General features: G+C 46.0%; 1 protein-coding gene across 1 annotated transcript in view; it reads right to left on the bottom strand.

Annotated features, from left to right (window-relative positions):
- STMN3 (stathmin 3) overlaps positions 1-9,177 on the bottom strand; it is a 32,122-nt gene extending 22,945 nt beyond the window's left edge. The window contains exon 1 of the mRNA XM_075276950.1: positions 8,906-9,177. Within this exon, the coding sequence (XP_075133051.1) occupies positions 8,906-8,924 (19 nt within the window). The 5' untranslated portion in view covers positions 8,925-9,177. The remainder of the gene's footprint in view (positions 1-8,905) is intronic.
- Between the last annotated feature and the right edge of the window lie 6,768 nt (positions 9,178-15,945).

The raw sequence follows: 15,945 nt of genomic DNA on the forward strand, positions 1-15,945 counted from the left end.
ACAGCCCAGTTTGGGCAAATTCATGGTGGAGGGAGCCTCTAAACAGCCAAGTTTTGGGAAATTCATGGTGGAGGGAGCCTCTAACCAGCCCAGTTTGGACCAATTCATGGTGGAGGGAGCCTCTAAACAGCCCAGTTTGGGCAAATTCATGGTGGAGGGAGCCTCTAAAAAACCCAGTTTGGACCAATTCATGGTGGAGGGAGCCTCTAATTAGCCCAGTTTGGACCAATTAATTGTGGAGGGAGCCTCTAACCAGCCCAGTTTGGACCAATTAATGGTGGAGGGAGCCTCTAACCACCCCAGTTTGGGCAAATTCATGGTGGAGGGAGCCTCTAACCAGCCCAGTTTGGACCAATTAATGGTGGAGGGAGCCTCTAACCAGCCCAGTTTGGACCAATTAATGGTGGAGGGAGCCTCTAACCACCCCAGTTTGGACCAATTCATGGTGGAGGGAGCCTCTAACCAGCCCAGTTTGGACCAATTCATGGTGGAGGGAGCCTCTAAACAGCCAAGTTTTGGGAAATTCATGGTGGAGGGAGCCTCTAACCAGCCCAGTTTGGACCAATTCATGGTGGAGGGAGCCTCTAAACAGCCCAGTTTGGGCAAATTCATGGTGGAGGGAGCCTCTAACCAGCCCAGTTTGGACCAATTAATGGTGGAGGGAGCCTCTAAACAGCCAAGTTTTGGGAAATTCATGGTGGAGGGAGCCTCTAACCAGCCCAGTTTGGACCAATTAATGGTGGAGGGAGCCTCTAACCAGCCCAGTTTGGACCAATTAATGGTGGAGGGAGCCTCTAACCAGCCCAGTTTGGACCAATTAATGGTGGAGGGAGCCTCTAACCACCCCAGTTTGGGCAAATTCATGGTGGAGGGAGCCTCTAACCAGCCCAGTTTGGACCAATTAATGGTGGAGGGAGCCTCTAACCACCCCAGTTTGGGCAAATTCATGGTGGAGGGAGCCTCTAACCAGCCCAGTTTGGACCAATTAATGGTGGAGGGAGCCTCTAAACAGCCCAGTTTGGGCAAATTCATGGTGGAGGGAGCCTCTAAACAGCCAAGTTTTGGGAAATTCATGGTGGAGGGAGCCTCTAACCACCCCAGTTTGGACCAATTCATGGTGGAGGGAGCCTCTAAACAGCCCAGTTTGGGCAAATTCATGGTGGAGGGAGCCTCTAAAAAACCCAGTTTGGACCAATTCATGGTGGAGGGAGCCTCTAAACAGCCCAGTTTGGGCAAATTCATGGTGGAGGGAGCCTCTAACCAGCAGAGTTGGGGGAAATCAGGGTGGAGGGAGCCTAGTATTAGCAGAATTGTGCAACGCTTATGGTGGATGAGTATGAGGATGCGGAGGAATTGGAGAGGTTGAGTACAGACATGGAGTTTCATGTTGGGGTGCTTTACACAGGTGGGCACAAAAATGACGGCTCTACCCAGTGGTGGTTCATTTTTATCAAAGTGAGCCGGTCGGCACTCTCAGCTGACAGACGGGTGCGCTTGTCAGTGATGATGCCACCGGCTGCACTGAACACCCTCTCAGATAGGACGCTGGCGGCAGGACAGGACAGCACCTCCAAGGCATATAGGGCAAGTTCAAGCCACAGGTCCAACTTCGACACCCAATACGTGTAGGGCGCAGAGGGGTCGGAGAGGACAGGGCTGTGGTCGGAAAGGTATTCCCGCAACATGCGCCTATACTTCTCACGCCTGGTGACACTAGGACCCTCCGTGGCGGCACTTTGGCGAGGGGGTGCCATCAAGGTGTCCCAGACCTTAGACAGTGTGCCCCTCGTTTGTGTGGACCGGTGAGAACTTGGTTGCCTACTGGAGGAACTGCCCTCCCTGCCGCCAACGTCACATGCTGGAAACATCTCCATCATATTCTGCACCAATTGCCTGTGGCAAGCATTGATGCGATTGGCCCTCCCCTCTACCGGAATAAAAGACGAGATGTTGTTTTTATACCGGGGGTCAAGGATAGCAAAGATCCAGTACTGGTTGTCCTCCATGATTTTGACAATACGCTTGTCGGTTGTAAAGCACCCCAACATGAACTCAGCCATGTCTGCCACAGTGTTAGTTGGCATGACTCCTCTGGCCCCACCGGAAAGTTCAATCTCCATTTCCTCCTCATCCTCCATGTCTACCCATCCGCGCTGCAACAATGGGACGATTCGAAGTTGCCCGGAAGCCTCCTGTATCACCATCACATCATCGGACAACTCTTCTTCCTCCTCCTCCTCCTCCTCCTCCTCCATTAAACGCAGTGAAGCGGACAGATGTGTGGACCTACTCTCCAGCTGTGACGGATCGGATGCTATCCCTAACTCCTCTGTGTGATCTGAGTTATCCCTGATGTCAATCAGGGATTCTCTCAGAACACACAAGAGCGGGATTGTAAGGCTCACCATCGCATCCTCAGAGCTCACCCTCCTTGTGGACTCCTCAAAGACCCGTAGGATGTCACAAAGGTCTCTCATCCATGGCCACTCATGGATGTGAAACTGAGGCAGCTGACTTTGTGGCACCCTAGGGTTTTGTAGCTGGTATTCCATCAAAGGTCTCTGCTGCTCAACCACTCTATTCAACATCTGAAACGTTGAGTTCCAGCGTGTGGGGACGTCGCACAAAAGCCGGTGTTGTGGCACATGCAGGCGTTGCTGGAGAGATTTTAAGCTAGCAGCGGCTACTGTCGACTTGCGAAAGTGGGCGCACATGCGCCGCACTTTCACCAGTAGCTCTGGAACATTGGGGTAGCTCTTTAGGAAACGTTGCACCACTAGGTTGAAGACGTGGGCCAGGCATGGAACATGTTGGAGTCCGGCAAGCTCCAGAGCTGCTACCAGGTTCCGGCCGTTATCACAAACGACCATGCCTGGGCCCAGGTGCAGCGGCTCAAACCATATTGCCGTCTCATCGAGGAGGGCATCCCTCACCTCGGAGGCAGTGTGCTGTCTGTCCCCCAAGCTGATCAGCTTCAGCACAGCCTGCTGACGTCTACCAACGCCAGTGCTGCAACGTTTCCAACTCGTAGCTGGGGTCAATCTAACAGCGGAGGAGGAGGCGGTGGCGGAGGAGGAGGCGGTGGCGGAGGAGGAGGCGGTAGAGGAGGAGGAGGAGGAGGGGGGTGTTCTTCTCGTGTCCCTGCCAGGAATGTTAGGCGGGGAGACGAGGTACACCGGGCCAGTTTGGGAAGCAGTCCCAGCCTCAACTACATTCACCCAGTGTGCCGTCAGTGAAATGTAGCGTCCCTGTCCGCATGCACTTGTCCACGCGTCGGTGGTCAAGTGGACCTTTGTGCAAAGCGCGGAACTAAGGGCCCGCCTGATGTTGAGTGACACGTGCTGGTGCAAGGCGGGGACGGCACACCGGGAGAAGTAGTGACGGCTAGGGACGGCATAGCGAGGTGCCGCAGTTGCCATCAGGTCCAGGAAGGCGGGAGTTTCAACAAGCCGGAACGCCAACATCTCCTGGGCCAGCAGTTTAGCGATGTTGGCGTTCAAGGCTTGCGCGTGTGGGTGGTTAGCAGTGTATTTCTGCCGCCGCTCCAATGTCTGAGAGATGGTGGGTTGTTGTAAAGAAACGCCTGATGGTGCCTTTGATGGTGCAGGAGAAGGAGATAAGACAGGACCAGGGGAGGATGAGGTAGAAGTCAACAAAGTGGCGGAGGCAGATGAAGTGGTGTCCTGGCTCGTCCTCTGGAGTGCATCGCCAGCACAGTCAGCAGTGGCAGTGGCAGAGGCAGAGGCAGAGGCAGTGGCAGTGGCGTGAACGGCAGTCGGCCTTTGTCCTGCCGTTGCTGCCTGCCACTGATTCCAGTGCTTGGATTCCAAATGACGGCGCATTGAAGTGGTGGACAGGTTGCTCTTCTCAGAGCCCCTAATCAATTTCGAGAGGCAAATTGTGCAGACAACACTATATCTGTCCTCGGCGCATTCCTTGAAAAAACTCCACACCTTCGAGAAACGTGCCCTCGAGGTGGGAGTTTTTCGGGGCTGGGTACGAACTGGAACATCTTGGGAGATTCCGGGTGTGGCCTGGCTTCGCCTAAGCTGCTGACCTCTGCCTCTGCCTCTAGCTACCCTTTTTGGTGCTGCACCTGCCTCAACATCCACACTACTTTCCCCGCTTGACATCCCCCCTGTCCAGGTCGGGTCAGTGTCCTCATCATCCACCACTTCCTCTTCCAACTCCTGTCTCATCTCCTCCTCCCGCACAATGCGCCGGTCAACTGGATGCCCTGACGGCAACTGCGTCACATCATCGTCGATGAGGGTGGGTTGCTGGTCATCCACCACCAAATCGAACGGAGATGGAGGAGACTCTAGTGTTTGAGCATCTGGATACAGATGCTCCTCTGTTAGGTTCGTGGAATCGTGACGTGGAGAGGCAGGTTGAGGGACAATGAAAGGAGCGGAGAACAGCTCTGGGGAGCAGGGACAGTTTGGGTTATTGTTCTGTAAAGCTTCGGAATTTTGGGAGGAAGGAAGACAAGACTGTTGGGTAATAGGAGGAGAGGAGGCAGAGTCTGACTGGCTGCTGGACAATGTGCTGTAAGCGTTCTCTGACAGCCATTGCAAGACCTGTTCCTGGTTCTCGGGCCTACTAAGGTTTGTACCCTGCAGTTTAGTTAATGTGGCAAGCAACCCTGGCACTGTGGAGTGGCGCAATGCTTGCTGCCCCACAGGAGTAGGCACGGGACGCCCTGTGGCTTCACTGCTACCTTGCTCCCCAGAACCATTCCCCCGACCTCGCCCACGGCCTCGTCCACGTCCCTTTCCGGGAGCCTTGCGCATTTTGAATTCCTAGTTAGAAATTGGCACTGTATACCAGTAGTAAAAATTGTGGGTGCACGTAACCCCAATATATTCTTTGAATTCCCAGTCAGACACTGGCACTATATGGCAGTAGCAAGAAATGAGGGTATTTGTATTCCCAATATATTCTTTGAATTCCCAGTCAGACAATGGCACTGTATACCAGTAGTAAAAATTGTGGGTGCACGTAACCCCAATATATTCTTTGAATTCCCAGTCAGACACTGGCACTATATGGCAGTAGCAAGAAATGAGGGTATTTGTATTCCCAATATATTCTTTGAATTCCCAGTCAGACAATGGCACTGTATACCAGTAGTAAAAATTGTGGGTGCACGTAACCCCAATATATTCTTTGAATTACCAGTCAGAAACTGGCACTATATGGCAGTAGCAAGAAATGAGGGTATTTATAACCCCAATATATTCTTTGAATTCCCAGTCAGACAATGGCACTGTATACCAGTAGTAAAAATTGTGGGTGCACGTAACCCCAATATATTCTTTGAATTCCCAGTCAGAAACTGGCACTATATGGCAGTAGCAAGAAATGAGGGTATTTGTATTCCCAATATACTCTTTGAATTCCCAGTCAGACAATGGCACTGTATACCAGTAGTAAAAATTGTGGGTGCACGTAACCCCAATATATTCTTTGAATTCCCAGTCAGACACTGGCACTATATGGCAGTAGCAAGAAATGAGGGTATTTGTATTCCCAATATATTCTTTGAATTCCCAGTCAGACAATGGCACTGTATACCAGTAGTAAAAATTGTGGGTGCACGTAACCCCAATATATTCTTTGAATTACCAGTCAGAAACTGGCACTATATGGCAGTAGCAAGAAATGAGGGTATTTGTATTCCCAATATATTCTTTGAATTCCCAGTCAGACAATGGCACTGTATACCAGTAGTAAAAATTGTGGGTGTATATAGCCCCAATTCTATTGCTAGGGGACTTGCAGGGTATTTCTGGGGTGAAGGTGGGGGGGCACACCGTTGGAACGGGTATCGGGGTATATATCGGGTATACGGGAATACACTGACAGTGTATTCCATTCAGGATCCTGGGAAAGCTGGGTTGCGGCGATTGAGCCCGTCAGTGCCACGTTACACTGACAAGCTTCTCCCTGGAATTTAGCTCTTACAAGAGCTGTTGGTTGTCTTCTCCTTCCTATCCTAGCCTGTCCCTGCCTACCCAGAATCTAAGCCCTAGCTAGCTGGACGGAAACCTCCGTCCTCGGTGAATTGCAAGCTCAGAATGACGCGAAGCTGGGCGTCGCTGTTCTTTTAAATTAGAGGTCACATGTTTTCGGCAGCCAATGGGTTTTGCCTACTTTTTTCAACGTCACCGGTGTCGTAGTTCCTGTCCCACCTACCCAGCGCTGTTATTGGAGCAAAAAAGGCGCCAGGGAAGGTGGGAGGGGAATCGAGTAATGGCGCACTTTACCACGCGGTGTTCGATTCGATTCGAACATGCCGAACAGCCTAATATCCGATCGAACATGAGTTCGATAGAACACTGTTCGCTCATCTCTACTCATAACTGTTCTTGAAGAAGGGCCCTCAGCTGTCTGTGTCTGCCATTGGGGTATAGACATAGATTTGAGACAACAAACTGATGAAGCAAAACTGATCTTTTTATGGATATACAAATAGGTTTGCAAGTGCATTAGGGGTGGGGTCAGTTCACCAAACTTGTCTGCAGACAACCATAGGTGCTCCGATTCTCCTCTCAAATCAGCAGCCAGCACTGTTCTTTTATCTGTAATTAACATTTTCAGCCTCTGCTTGAGATAAGACTGAAACTGAGTGTTGGCTAATCTGGCAAATCAGACACTCCCCCAATGCACTTGTCGTCCAATCTGCAGATCCATAAAAAGATTATCTCTTTATCCAACAAATTTATATTTATGCTCCTATTAAAGGCTTCTATATTACACTGTTAGTTTGGGAGGCATTCTGGACCTGACAGACAGCCTTTACACCCAAAGCCTGTATTGTATTTTCTATGTGGTTCAATACAATCCACTGTTCTCAGTTATCAGCCATGTTATAGGGGTGAAAGGCTATGTCGGTACCATTTTTCAGGAGAATAAGAGATATACCCTCTGCCCCCTGGTGATCACTACATTGTGTCACATATCTCCGACATTAGATTCATTGCAATACTGTATGCGACTGATATCACCCACAACTCATAAATTGTTGCTGAACCATTACAAACTGTTACAGGTTTAGCGCTCTTTAAAAAGTTGTTCAATAAATGAATCTAAATGTAGAAAATCTTATACATTATAGAAAAAAATGACTCACCCGTTTCATCTTTTCCTACTCCAATGGTGGCTACAGTGGTCTTATGTTGTACATATTAGCATGATAATTATGAGCAATCATTGGCTGTAGCGGTCACATGCATGTACAGCATGTTATCACTGCAGAAACTAAACAAAGACTATTGGAGACCACACAAGCAGTACTGCTGGAATGGCGGAGGATTTCAAAGGTGAATTTTATTTTTATAACATTTTATTGTATAAAATTAAGCTCTAAAACTCCTGGACAACCCCTTTAACCAAAGCGTGGTGCAGTAGGGAAGGTTTGTGTTATGTATTCAGAGCGCAGATACAATAAAACCACCTCCCAAGAACAGGATGCATAAAGAGCAACATTCCCAGGCTCCACCACAGCTGCCGCTGCTGAACAGGAGACATCTTGTCTTGTTAAATTGGTTGCAATAGATCTGGTATTTTATTTATAGATCTTCATATACCAAAGCAATACTCAGAATTCTACCCATCTCCTACACTGGAAACTAAAATTTTAATGCAAAATGGTACAGATTGTCCTAAAGATAACTGCTTCACATGCTCTTTCAATTACTATTGCATTCACAATGCTCTCCACCCATAAACCCAAGCCCTGAGATTGAACACCCAGGTTCAGCAAGCACTGCAGACTGCATGGAGACAATAGGAAGGGTTTGATGGCTAGAGCTTTTCAGATACCCAAAAGATATGGTAAAATTTACATGTACTAGTCTGCACTATGCATTGATTTGTCTTACACCCACAGTAAGAGCAGGTGTATTTGTAGAAGGGGGGTCCTATCCCTAGAGGCTGGTGCAACACATACAGAGTAGGATGAATTCACAGCCAGATATGGAGCTGTTCTAATGAGCAGCCACTCCCTAGTCTAATATTTATTATAGAAGACCATAGGAAGACAACACCCCAACATTCACACGACCCTTGAAGCTGAAATGCCTGTCTGCATCACCTTTAGTAAAGTAAGTACTGAGTGCCTTGTCCTAAAAAATCCCACCCATGCAGGTGGACGACAGAACCAGTATATTTGCGTGGGCGCGGGGTCCAATCAATGACAGTAAACCATGGTCTTGCTGCATTGTGCGATGCTGTTACTGGGGAATTATCAACAAGGAAAATGTGCCTGCATGCATCAGGGAAAACCAGACAAAGGTGGGGAGAAGGAATAAATAGCATTCATGTGTATGTGCCTTTATGTCTGAACACTGCATGTATGTATATATATATATATATATATATATATATATATATATATATATATATATGTGTGTGTGTGTGTGTGTGTGTGCAACCCTCCTAGTCCAGTGAGTGGAGATAAATGGATCTGTACAATGTAATCTGTACAATGCATCCATATAGACATGTACACTGAATGCTCAGGTATCAGCAGCACATACATTGCCCTCAATGCATTGGGAGGAGCAAACATATTCTGATATATGCAAGCATGTAGACAGCTCACATGTAACACCCTTAGCCCAATATACTGGGATGTTCTAGACATGTAGATATGGGGAGGGGGCTGGGTGCTTATGTAGGGTTAATACATGATGGAGGATGCGGGTGTAACACATACCATGTATGCATGCACTCACACATAATATATAGAAGTATATGGAGAAGGAGCAGTTCACCACACCCAGGGAGCCCGCAGTGGGCATGCATACTGGATACCATTTCTCCTCATGCCATGATAGAGTATCAGTCTAGTATAGAGGAGGAGACGGGGCAGCCATTAGGGCGGCTGTGCGGTCCCTACCTGACACGGTGCTGACCATGGTGCTGAAGGATGCGGCGTGGAGATGGTGCTGGGTGGCGGAGTACTGCAATGCTGTGGTAGTGAGAGGTAACGCCTGACTCAGCTCTAGGGGGATCCAAGCAGAGAGGGAGGAGACAGAGGTGGAGGTGGGGTGGACAGTGCAGGAGACAGCAGGGTGGGGGGCTCCGGGTCACTCTCACTGGTGGTGGCCAAAGGGAGCTGCTGGGAGCTGCTCTTATATAAATTTCTGCGGCTGCAAACACTAATAGAGGTAGCTGGATGCACAGTCACACCCAGCACAGATGCCTCCCCCCACACTATTGTCAGATGCAGGACCACCCCCTACTCTGTGTCAGTGCACACCCAACGCCCCTTTTCTTCTGTCAGCAGCCAGACCCCAGTGTATTCTCAGATTATACATGCATGTGACTATCTGCCTGTACATCCAATTATCCCATGTGCCTGATTATCTAGAACATATCTCATGTGTAGCTCTCTTCTATCTCATATCTATCTACAGCATAGCAATCTCATGTATGGCTAGCTTATATCCCATATTTGTGCATGTAGTTTCCCAAGATGTCTTTCCTCAGCTCCATTGCTGAGAAGAAAAAAAAAAACACTTTTAAAAATATGCAATATTAGTTGATATGGGCTTTTGGGTGCGTGTAATCTTCACTTTGGGCTTCGGAGATGCTGTTTATTACATGCTCATGTAGGTGTGCCCAGCTGAGGAGGGAGCATGGCCCTCTGTTCGGTGTTCGTGGACACTTTGTAGAGCACAGTGTGCATATACTCTCCCCCTTAGTGGTTCCTACATAGTATAATGCCCATTAGTGGCCCTCATACATTATAATGCCTTCCTAGTGGCCCTATATAATTCCCCTCAGTGGCCCTTCATACAGTCAAATACTTCTGCATGGATCCCACATTAACCTGTCCAACCTCATGGCCCCTCAGACACTAACCTCTCCCAGCCCAATGGCCCCTCAGAAAATGTATTATAATATTTCCCTCCTGTTGCCCCAACATTTTCATATCCTCTTCCAGTTGCCCCCATATTAGTATGTCCGCCCTCCAGTTGCTTCCAGTTTCATATCCCCCTCTAGTTGTCTATACCTGGTTTCCCATATAGTTTCATGTCGCCCCAAGATGGCCCACACAGTTTTATGTCCTTTCCCAGGTTGCCCCCACAGTTTCATGTCTCCCACGGTTTCCCCACTGTATATACCAACAAAGAAAAAAAAACACCTTAATACCTTAATAAGGTGAGTACCTTTCCCTGTTCTCCTGTTCTCTGCTGTCTTTGGTCTTGGAGTCTTCAGGGAGCAACAGGCGCAATGTAAGTGACATCACTACAATGATGAGACAACACTAGTACAAGAGACTGACACTGAATGGTGATGAAGAGTTTGAGCAGTTCCCTGCTTCATCGTTGCATTCAGCTGATGAGTTGGAATTGGGACACCCCAAACCCACCGCCCAAAACAGCTCTCTAAATGCATAATTGTCCCAAGGGGTCACCCACTACCATAGAATTCAGTGCAAGATGACCTAGGTAAAGAGCAATGCAACCTTCTTTCCTTAGGACAGCCACTACCCTCCACCATTTTTTTTTTCATAAATACCCAAGGGCAAAAGAGATGCCAAACAAGCTCTGAACTGAAAATGCAAGCATTGTTCTGAGTCCTGATTGACTGCAAAACTCAGGAACTTCTAAAAAAAAGTAGTGTGAATGGGTTTATAAATAATAGGTGTCCTTTAGATATCAGGTGCACAGTAAAGCACTTTGTTTTAATAGGGGAATTGTGGATTTTACTGAATCCATTTTGAACTTTTTGTAGAAAATCCAACTGTTCAAGTACTTTGGGTTTAGTTATTCAGTCCCAGTTTTTCTTTCTGGTGTTTCTTTTTTATTTTTTACAAGGAATAGAGGGGAAAACTTTTTCCTCTTCCTTCTGGGGATACCAGGATCACTACCCCCAACTTGATTAGATTTTGCTGATAAAGGATTATGGAAGTTTGGGACAACACAAGAAACTTTTGAGGGGGAAGGAAAAAAATTCTATTCTGTAGCCTCTTTCCATGACATCCCAAACCCAATTGTTTGTTGTTATATTCTGTCATTGATAGAAAAAGGAAAAAAAAAACCCAATAAACTACTTTTTCATCAATTGGAGTGCCTGAAATAATTCAATATTGATTGATAAGGGAGTCTTCCCCCTACTCTAACTTGTTATCTGACTTGTTATTGGAATTAGGGTTAAGGCAGAAACCCAAGCCATTACCCCCCTTGGGATAACTCCATCTACCCTCTTTGCCTTTACCCAAAAAGGAAAGGGTTTATGTAGATTTGGTTCCAGGAAAGCTATTTATCTTGTTGGCCACATTCTCAAGAATGATGTCCATCAACGGCCGGTCTGCCTTGGCATCTCGGCGGCCTGGGGCTGTTTTGTTTCTGTCTGTCCTGTTTGTATAACTGTGTAACTTCTTTTGTGTTCCTTTGGTTTAATTGAAAAACAATGATGCCCTGACCTGGACATCTTTCTTTTTCAATTCAAAGTTTTTATTGTAAATTTTCAACAATACTTCTCCCGAGCTGCACCACTTCTCTGGAATGCTCTACCCCGGACAATCAGATTAACTCCCAATTTCTACAGTTTCAAACGCAAACTAAAGACGCATCTTTTCAGAGAGGCCTATCACAATTCCTAATGCAAACCCTTCCGTTGTTGATGCCTTTTCAGCCTAACATATTTGTCCATGCTCTATCCACATGTTAAAGGACACTACTAGTGACGGCCCATAAAGCTTTGTTTGTGTAATGGATGCAACCTCTATTACAAAATTGTCTGAACACTGTATAAGCAATGCTGCCCCTCCTACCTCTTGTGTCATCCCCTCTACCTCATAGATTGTAAGCTCTTGTGAGCAGGGCCCTCAGTCCCATTGTGTGAAATGACGTTCTTTGTTTTGTATCTGTCTGTATCTGAACCCTACAAATTGTACAGTGCTGCGGAATATGTTGGCGCTATATAAATAAAATTTATTATTATTATTAACAATACAACAGGGCCAAAATAGACTCAGAGAAAACAATAAGAGAAACCAAAGGAACACAAAAGAAGTTACATAGTTATACAAACAGGACAGACCAAACACGAATTCTCCATTAAAGGGAAGATTACTTAATTTGTTTGTTTTTTTTCAATATGATGTCTCCAGACCAGTACCTCATCCATAAAGCTCTACAGGCTGCACTTGAGAGGGCCCCTTCCCTATCTGCATACGTTCTGATGAGGAATCTGTGCGGAAGCCTGTAGCAGATTGAAAATTTGCAATAGGCATAAATTTTTCTCTGGATGTTCTTTTTTTATGGTGAGACATAATCTTAGACAAATACAGTAAGTAGGGTCCTGGCTTCTGATTAGGCTGATTTCACACAATCAAGTTTCAGCTGTTATCCATGTCACTAATAACACTACTATAATCAATATGGGACAGTATTAGAGCTAGGTCACACGGGGTTCTGTGTGAACACATTCCGTCACGGCATCCCGTCGCGGCTTTCCGCTCAAGATTAGGCCCAAATGAATGTGCCTAGTCCAGAGGGTGCTGTCGCGAGGTAGACGTCGGGGCGGAATCCGTCTGAAGAAAGGGCAGCTTGCTTCTTTTTACAGCAGGTGGGAAAAAAACGCTAGCGGAAAAAAGAACACTAGTGGTCTACATAGACCTCTATAGTGAGGGGGCGGATTCTGTGTCAAAATCTGCCCCTCTTTCCCCTCTGTGAACTAGCCCTTATGGAGAGAGGCAGGGACTCCTAGCATAATTGATAACTTTAACACTGGGAGTCTATCTTCCTACATAATGTACAGGCTGGTAAATCTGGTACACACATGATCAAGTCTCATAGCCTAAACTCAGTAGTCTATAACCAACCTTAGGCCCCTATGTGCATGAAATATGTGCAGAAACCACATGGACCCCATTATAGTCTACGGGGACTGCCGGTTTCCTAAGGTAACCGCTTTTTAATGCATATAGGTTTCCCCATGTGAACCAGGCCTAACAGGAGCCCAGAGTCTTTATTCTACTATAGTGCATTACATATATATATATATATATATATATATATATATATATATATATATACAGTGTTGGCCAAAAGTATTGGCACCCCTGCAATTCTGTCAGATAATACTCATGTTCTTCCAGAAAATGATTGCAAGCACAAACTCATTGGTATTAATTATCTTCATTTATTTTGCTTGCAATGAGAAAACACAAAAGAGAATGAAAAAAAAAGTCAAATCATTGATCATTTTACACAAAACTCCAAAAATGGGCCGGACAAAAGTATTGGCACCCTCAGCCTAATACTTGGTAGCACAACCTTTAGACAAAATATCTGCGAACAACTGCTTCCGGTAACCATCAATGAGTTTCTTACAATGCTCTGCTGGAATTTTAGACCATTCTTCTTTGGCAAACTGCTCCAGATCCCTGAGATGTGAAGGGGGCCTTCTGCAAACTGCCATCAAGAGATCTCTCCACAGGTGTTCTATGGGATTCAGGTCTGGACTCATTGCTGGCCACTTTAGAAGTCTCCAGTGCTTTCTCTCAAACCATTTTCTAGTGCTTTTTGATGTGTATTTTGGGTCATTGTCCTGCTGGAAAACCCATGACCTCTGAGAGAGACCCCACAACAGCCCAAAAGAAGTGGCTGTAATGAAATGATAAACAATCAAGGTAAAATACCAAATATTTATTATAGAAAGTATATCATAAAATTCCAGCAGACAAGTAGGGACATGAAACAACAGTATAACAACAGGGAACCGCACAAGGCAGAACATATAGTCAATATATATCATACATAGTAGTGAATACAAAATTCATATCAGTGTGATACAGAAAGACAAAAGCTACAGATATGGAGAATAGTTGGTAGTAATAGTAGCAAGATGCAAAACTGCATACAGTCTCCAACAGCAAAATCAACAAAAGGATAATAAAGAAAAGACAGCCTCACCAACAATAATGAAGTAAATACAATACCCCTAGCTAGTAAACATCCACAGATTATATGGCCAATAATCCCTACACAAGGGACACAAAGATTAGGGAAAACAGTTGGTAATAACCCGGCCAGTAAGGGGTAGATGTGCACTAAAAAACTAATGCCCGAATGCTCACCCAAATGAAAAGAGGCTGCCATTCTAGAACCAGTAATAAGGGATGAAGACTGAAGCAATGAAAATAGATAACCTAATTACCTGTAGCTATGTCAATGCTGACCACCTTGAATAGGATGTAACACAAGTGCGAGTACCTGGAAGGTCGCCCCAACGCGTTTCGCCAAAGGCTTCCTCAGGAGGCATAACCATGCTGTATACAGACAAACTTTATATAGGGGAGAGTATTGGTCAAATCAGGTGTGTACGAGCGAGCCGAGGCCGCGAGAGCCGGGCCGTGCATGCGCCCACACGAGCGGCACAGTCAAAGACGTGCCAATCATGTGACACAGAGGCACGTGACCGGGTCGCGCGAGAGCAGCGCGCGGCCGCAGCTCGTCTCTATCTGATAGACCAACACGGAGAGGGCAGATGTCTATTATCCCTGTGTAACTAATAAAGGGGAACACTAAGTCAGAGAATAAAGAGAAAAGAAGAAGAAGAAAAAAGCACAAGTAAGGGAGCTGTTCATACAAAGTTGGTAAAACAAAAAACTGATCATATAGAAAGTAGATAATACTAATGAGTGACAAAACATGCTAATAGTGAATGCCACAAAGAATTAGTGCATAATGAAAAACAGTGAAATGTACTACCAACTATTCTCCATATCTCTAGCTTTTGTCTTTCTGTATCACACTGATATGAATTTTGTATTCACTACTATGTATGATATATATTGACTATATGTTCTGCCTTGTGCGGTTCCCTGTTGTTATACTGTTGTTTCATGTCCCTACCTGTCTGCTGGAATTTTATGACATACTTTCTATAATAAATATTTGGTATTTTACCTTGATTGTTTATCATTTCATTACGGCCACTTCTTTTTGGCTGTTGTGGTGTTTGTGTGCTACTTTTGTGGCCTGTATATGTATCTATGAGGACTCGTTGTGGTTTGTTGTAACAAAACTCTGAGAGAGACCCAGCTTTCTCACACTGGGCCCAACATTATGCTGCAAAATTTGTTAGTAGTCTTCAGACTTCATAATGCCATGCACACGGTCAAGCAGTCCAGTGCCAGAGGCAGCAAAGCAACCCCAAAACATCAGGGAACCTCCGCCATGTTTGACTGTAGGGACTGTGTTCTTTTCTTTGAAGGCCTCTTTTTTTTCCTGTAAACTCTATGTTGATGCCTTTTCCCAAAAAGCTCTACTTTTGTCTCATCTGACCAGAGAACATTCTTCAAAAACGTTTTTGGCTTTCTCAGGTAAGTTTTGGCAAACTCCAGCCTGGCTTTTTTATGTCTCTGGGTAAGAAGTGGGGTCTTCCTGGGTATCCTACCATACAGTCCCTTTTCATTCAGACGCCGACGGATAGTACGGGTTGACACTGTTGTACCCTCGGACTGCAGGGCAGCTTGAACTTGTTTGGATGTTAGTCGAGGTTCTTTATCCGCCATCCGCACAATCTTGCGTTGAAATCTCTCGTCAGTTTTTCTTTTCCGTCCACATCTAGGGAAGTTAGCCACAGTGCCATGGGCTTTAAACTTCTTGATGACACTGTGCACAGTAGACACAGGAACATTCAGGTCTTTGGAGATGGACTTGCAACCTTGAGATTGCTCATGCTTCCTCACAATTTCTTTCTTTTCTCCATGCTCAATGTGGTACACACAAGGACACAGGACAGAGGTTGAGTCAACTTTAATCCATTTCAACTGGCTGCAAGTGTGATTTAGTTATTGCCACCACCTGTTAGGTGCCTCAGGTAAGTAACAGGTGCTGTTAATTACACAAATTAGAGAAGCATCACATGATTTTTCAAACAGTGCCAATACTTTTGTCCACCCCCTTTTCTAAGTTT

Source organism: Leptodactylus fuscus, chromosome 6 (genome assembly GCF_031893055.1).
Source record: "Leptodactylus fuscus isolate aLepFus1 chromosome 6, aLepFus1.hap2, whole genome shotgun sequence".
Taxonomy (NCBI): domain Eukaryota; kingdom Metazoa; phylum Chordata; class Amphibia; order Anura; family Leptodactylidae; genus Leptodactylus; species Leptodactylus fuscus.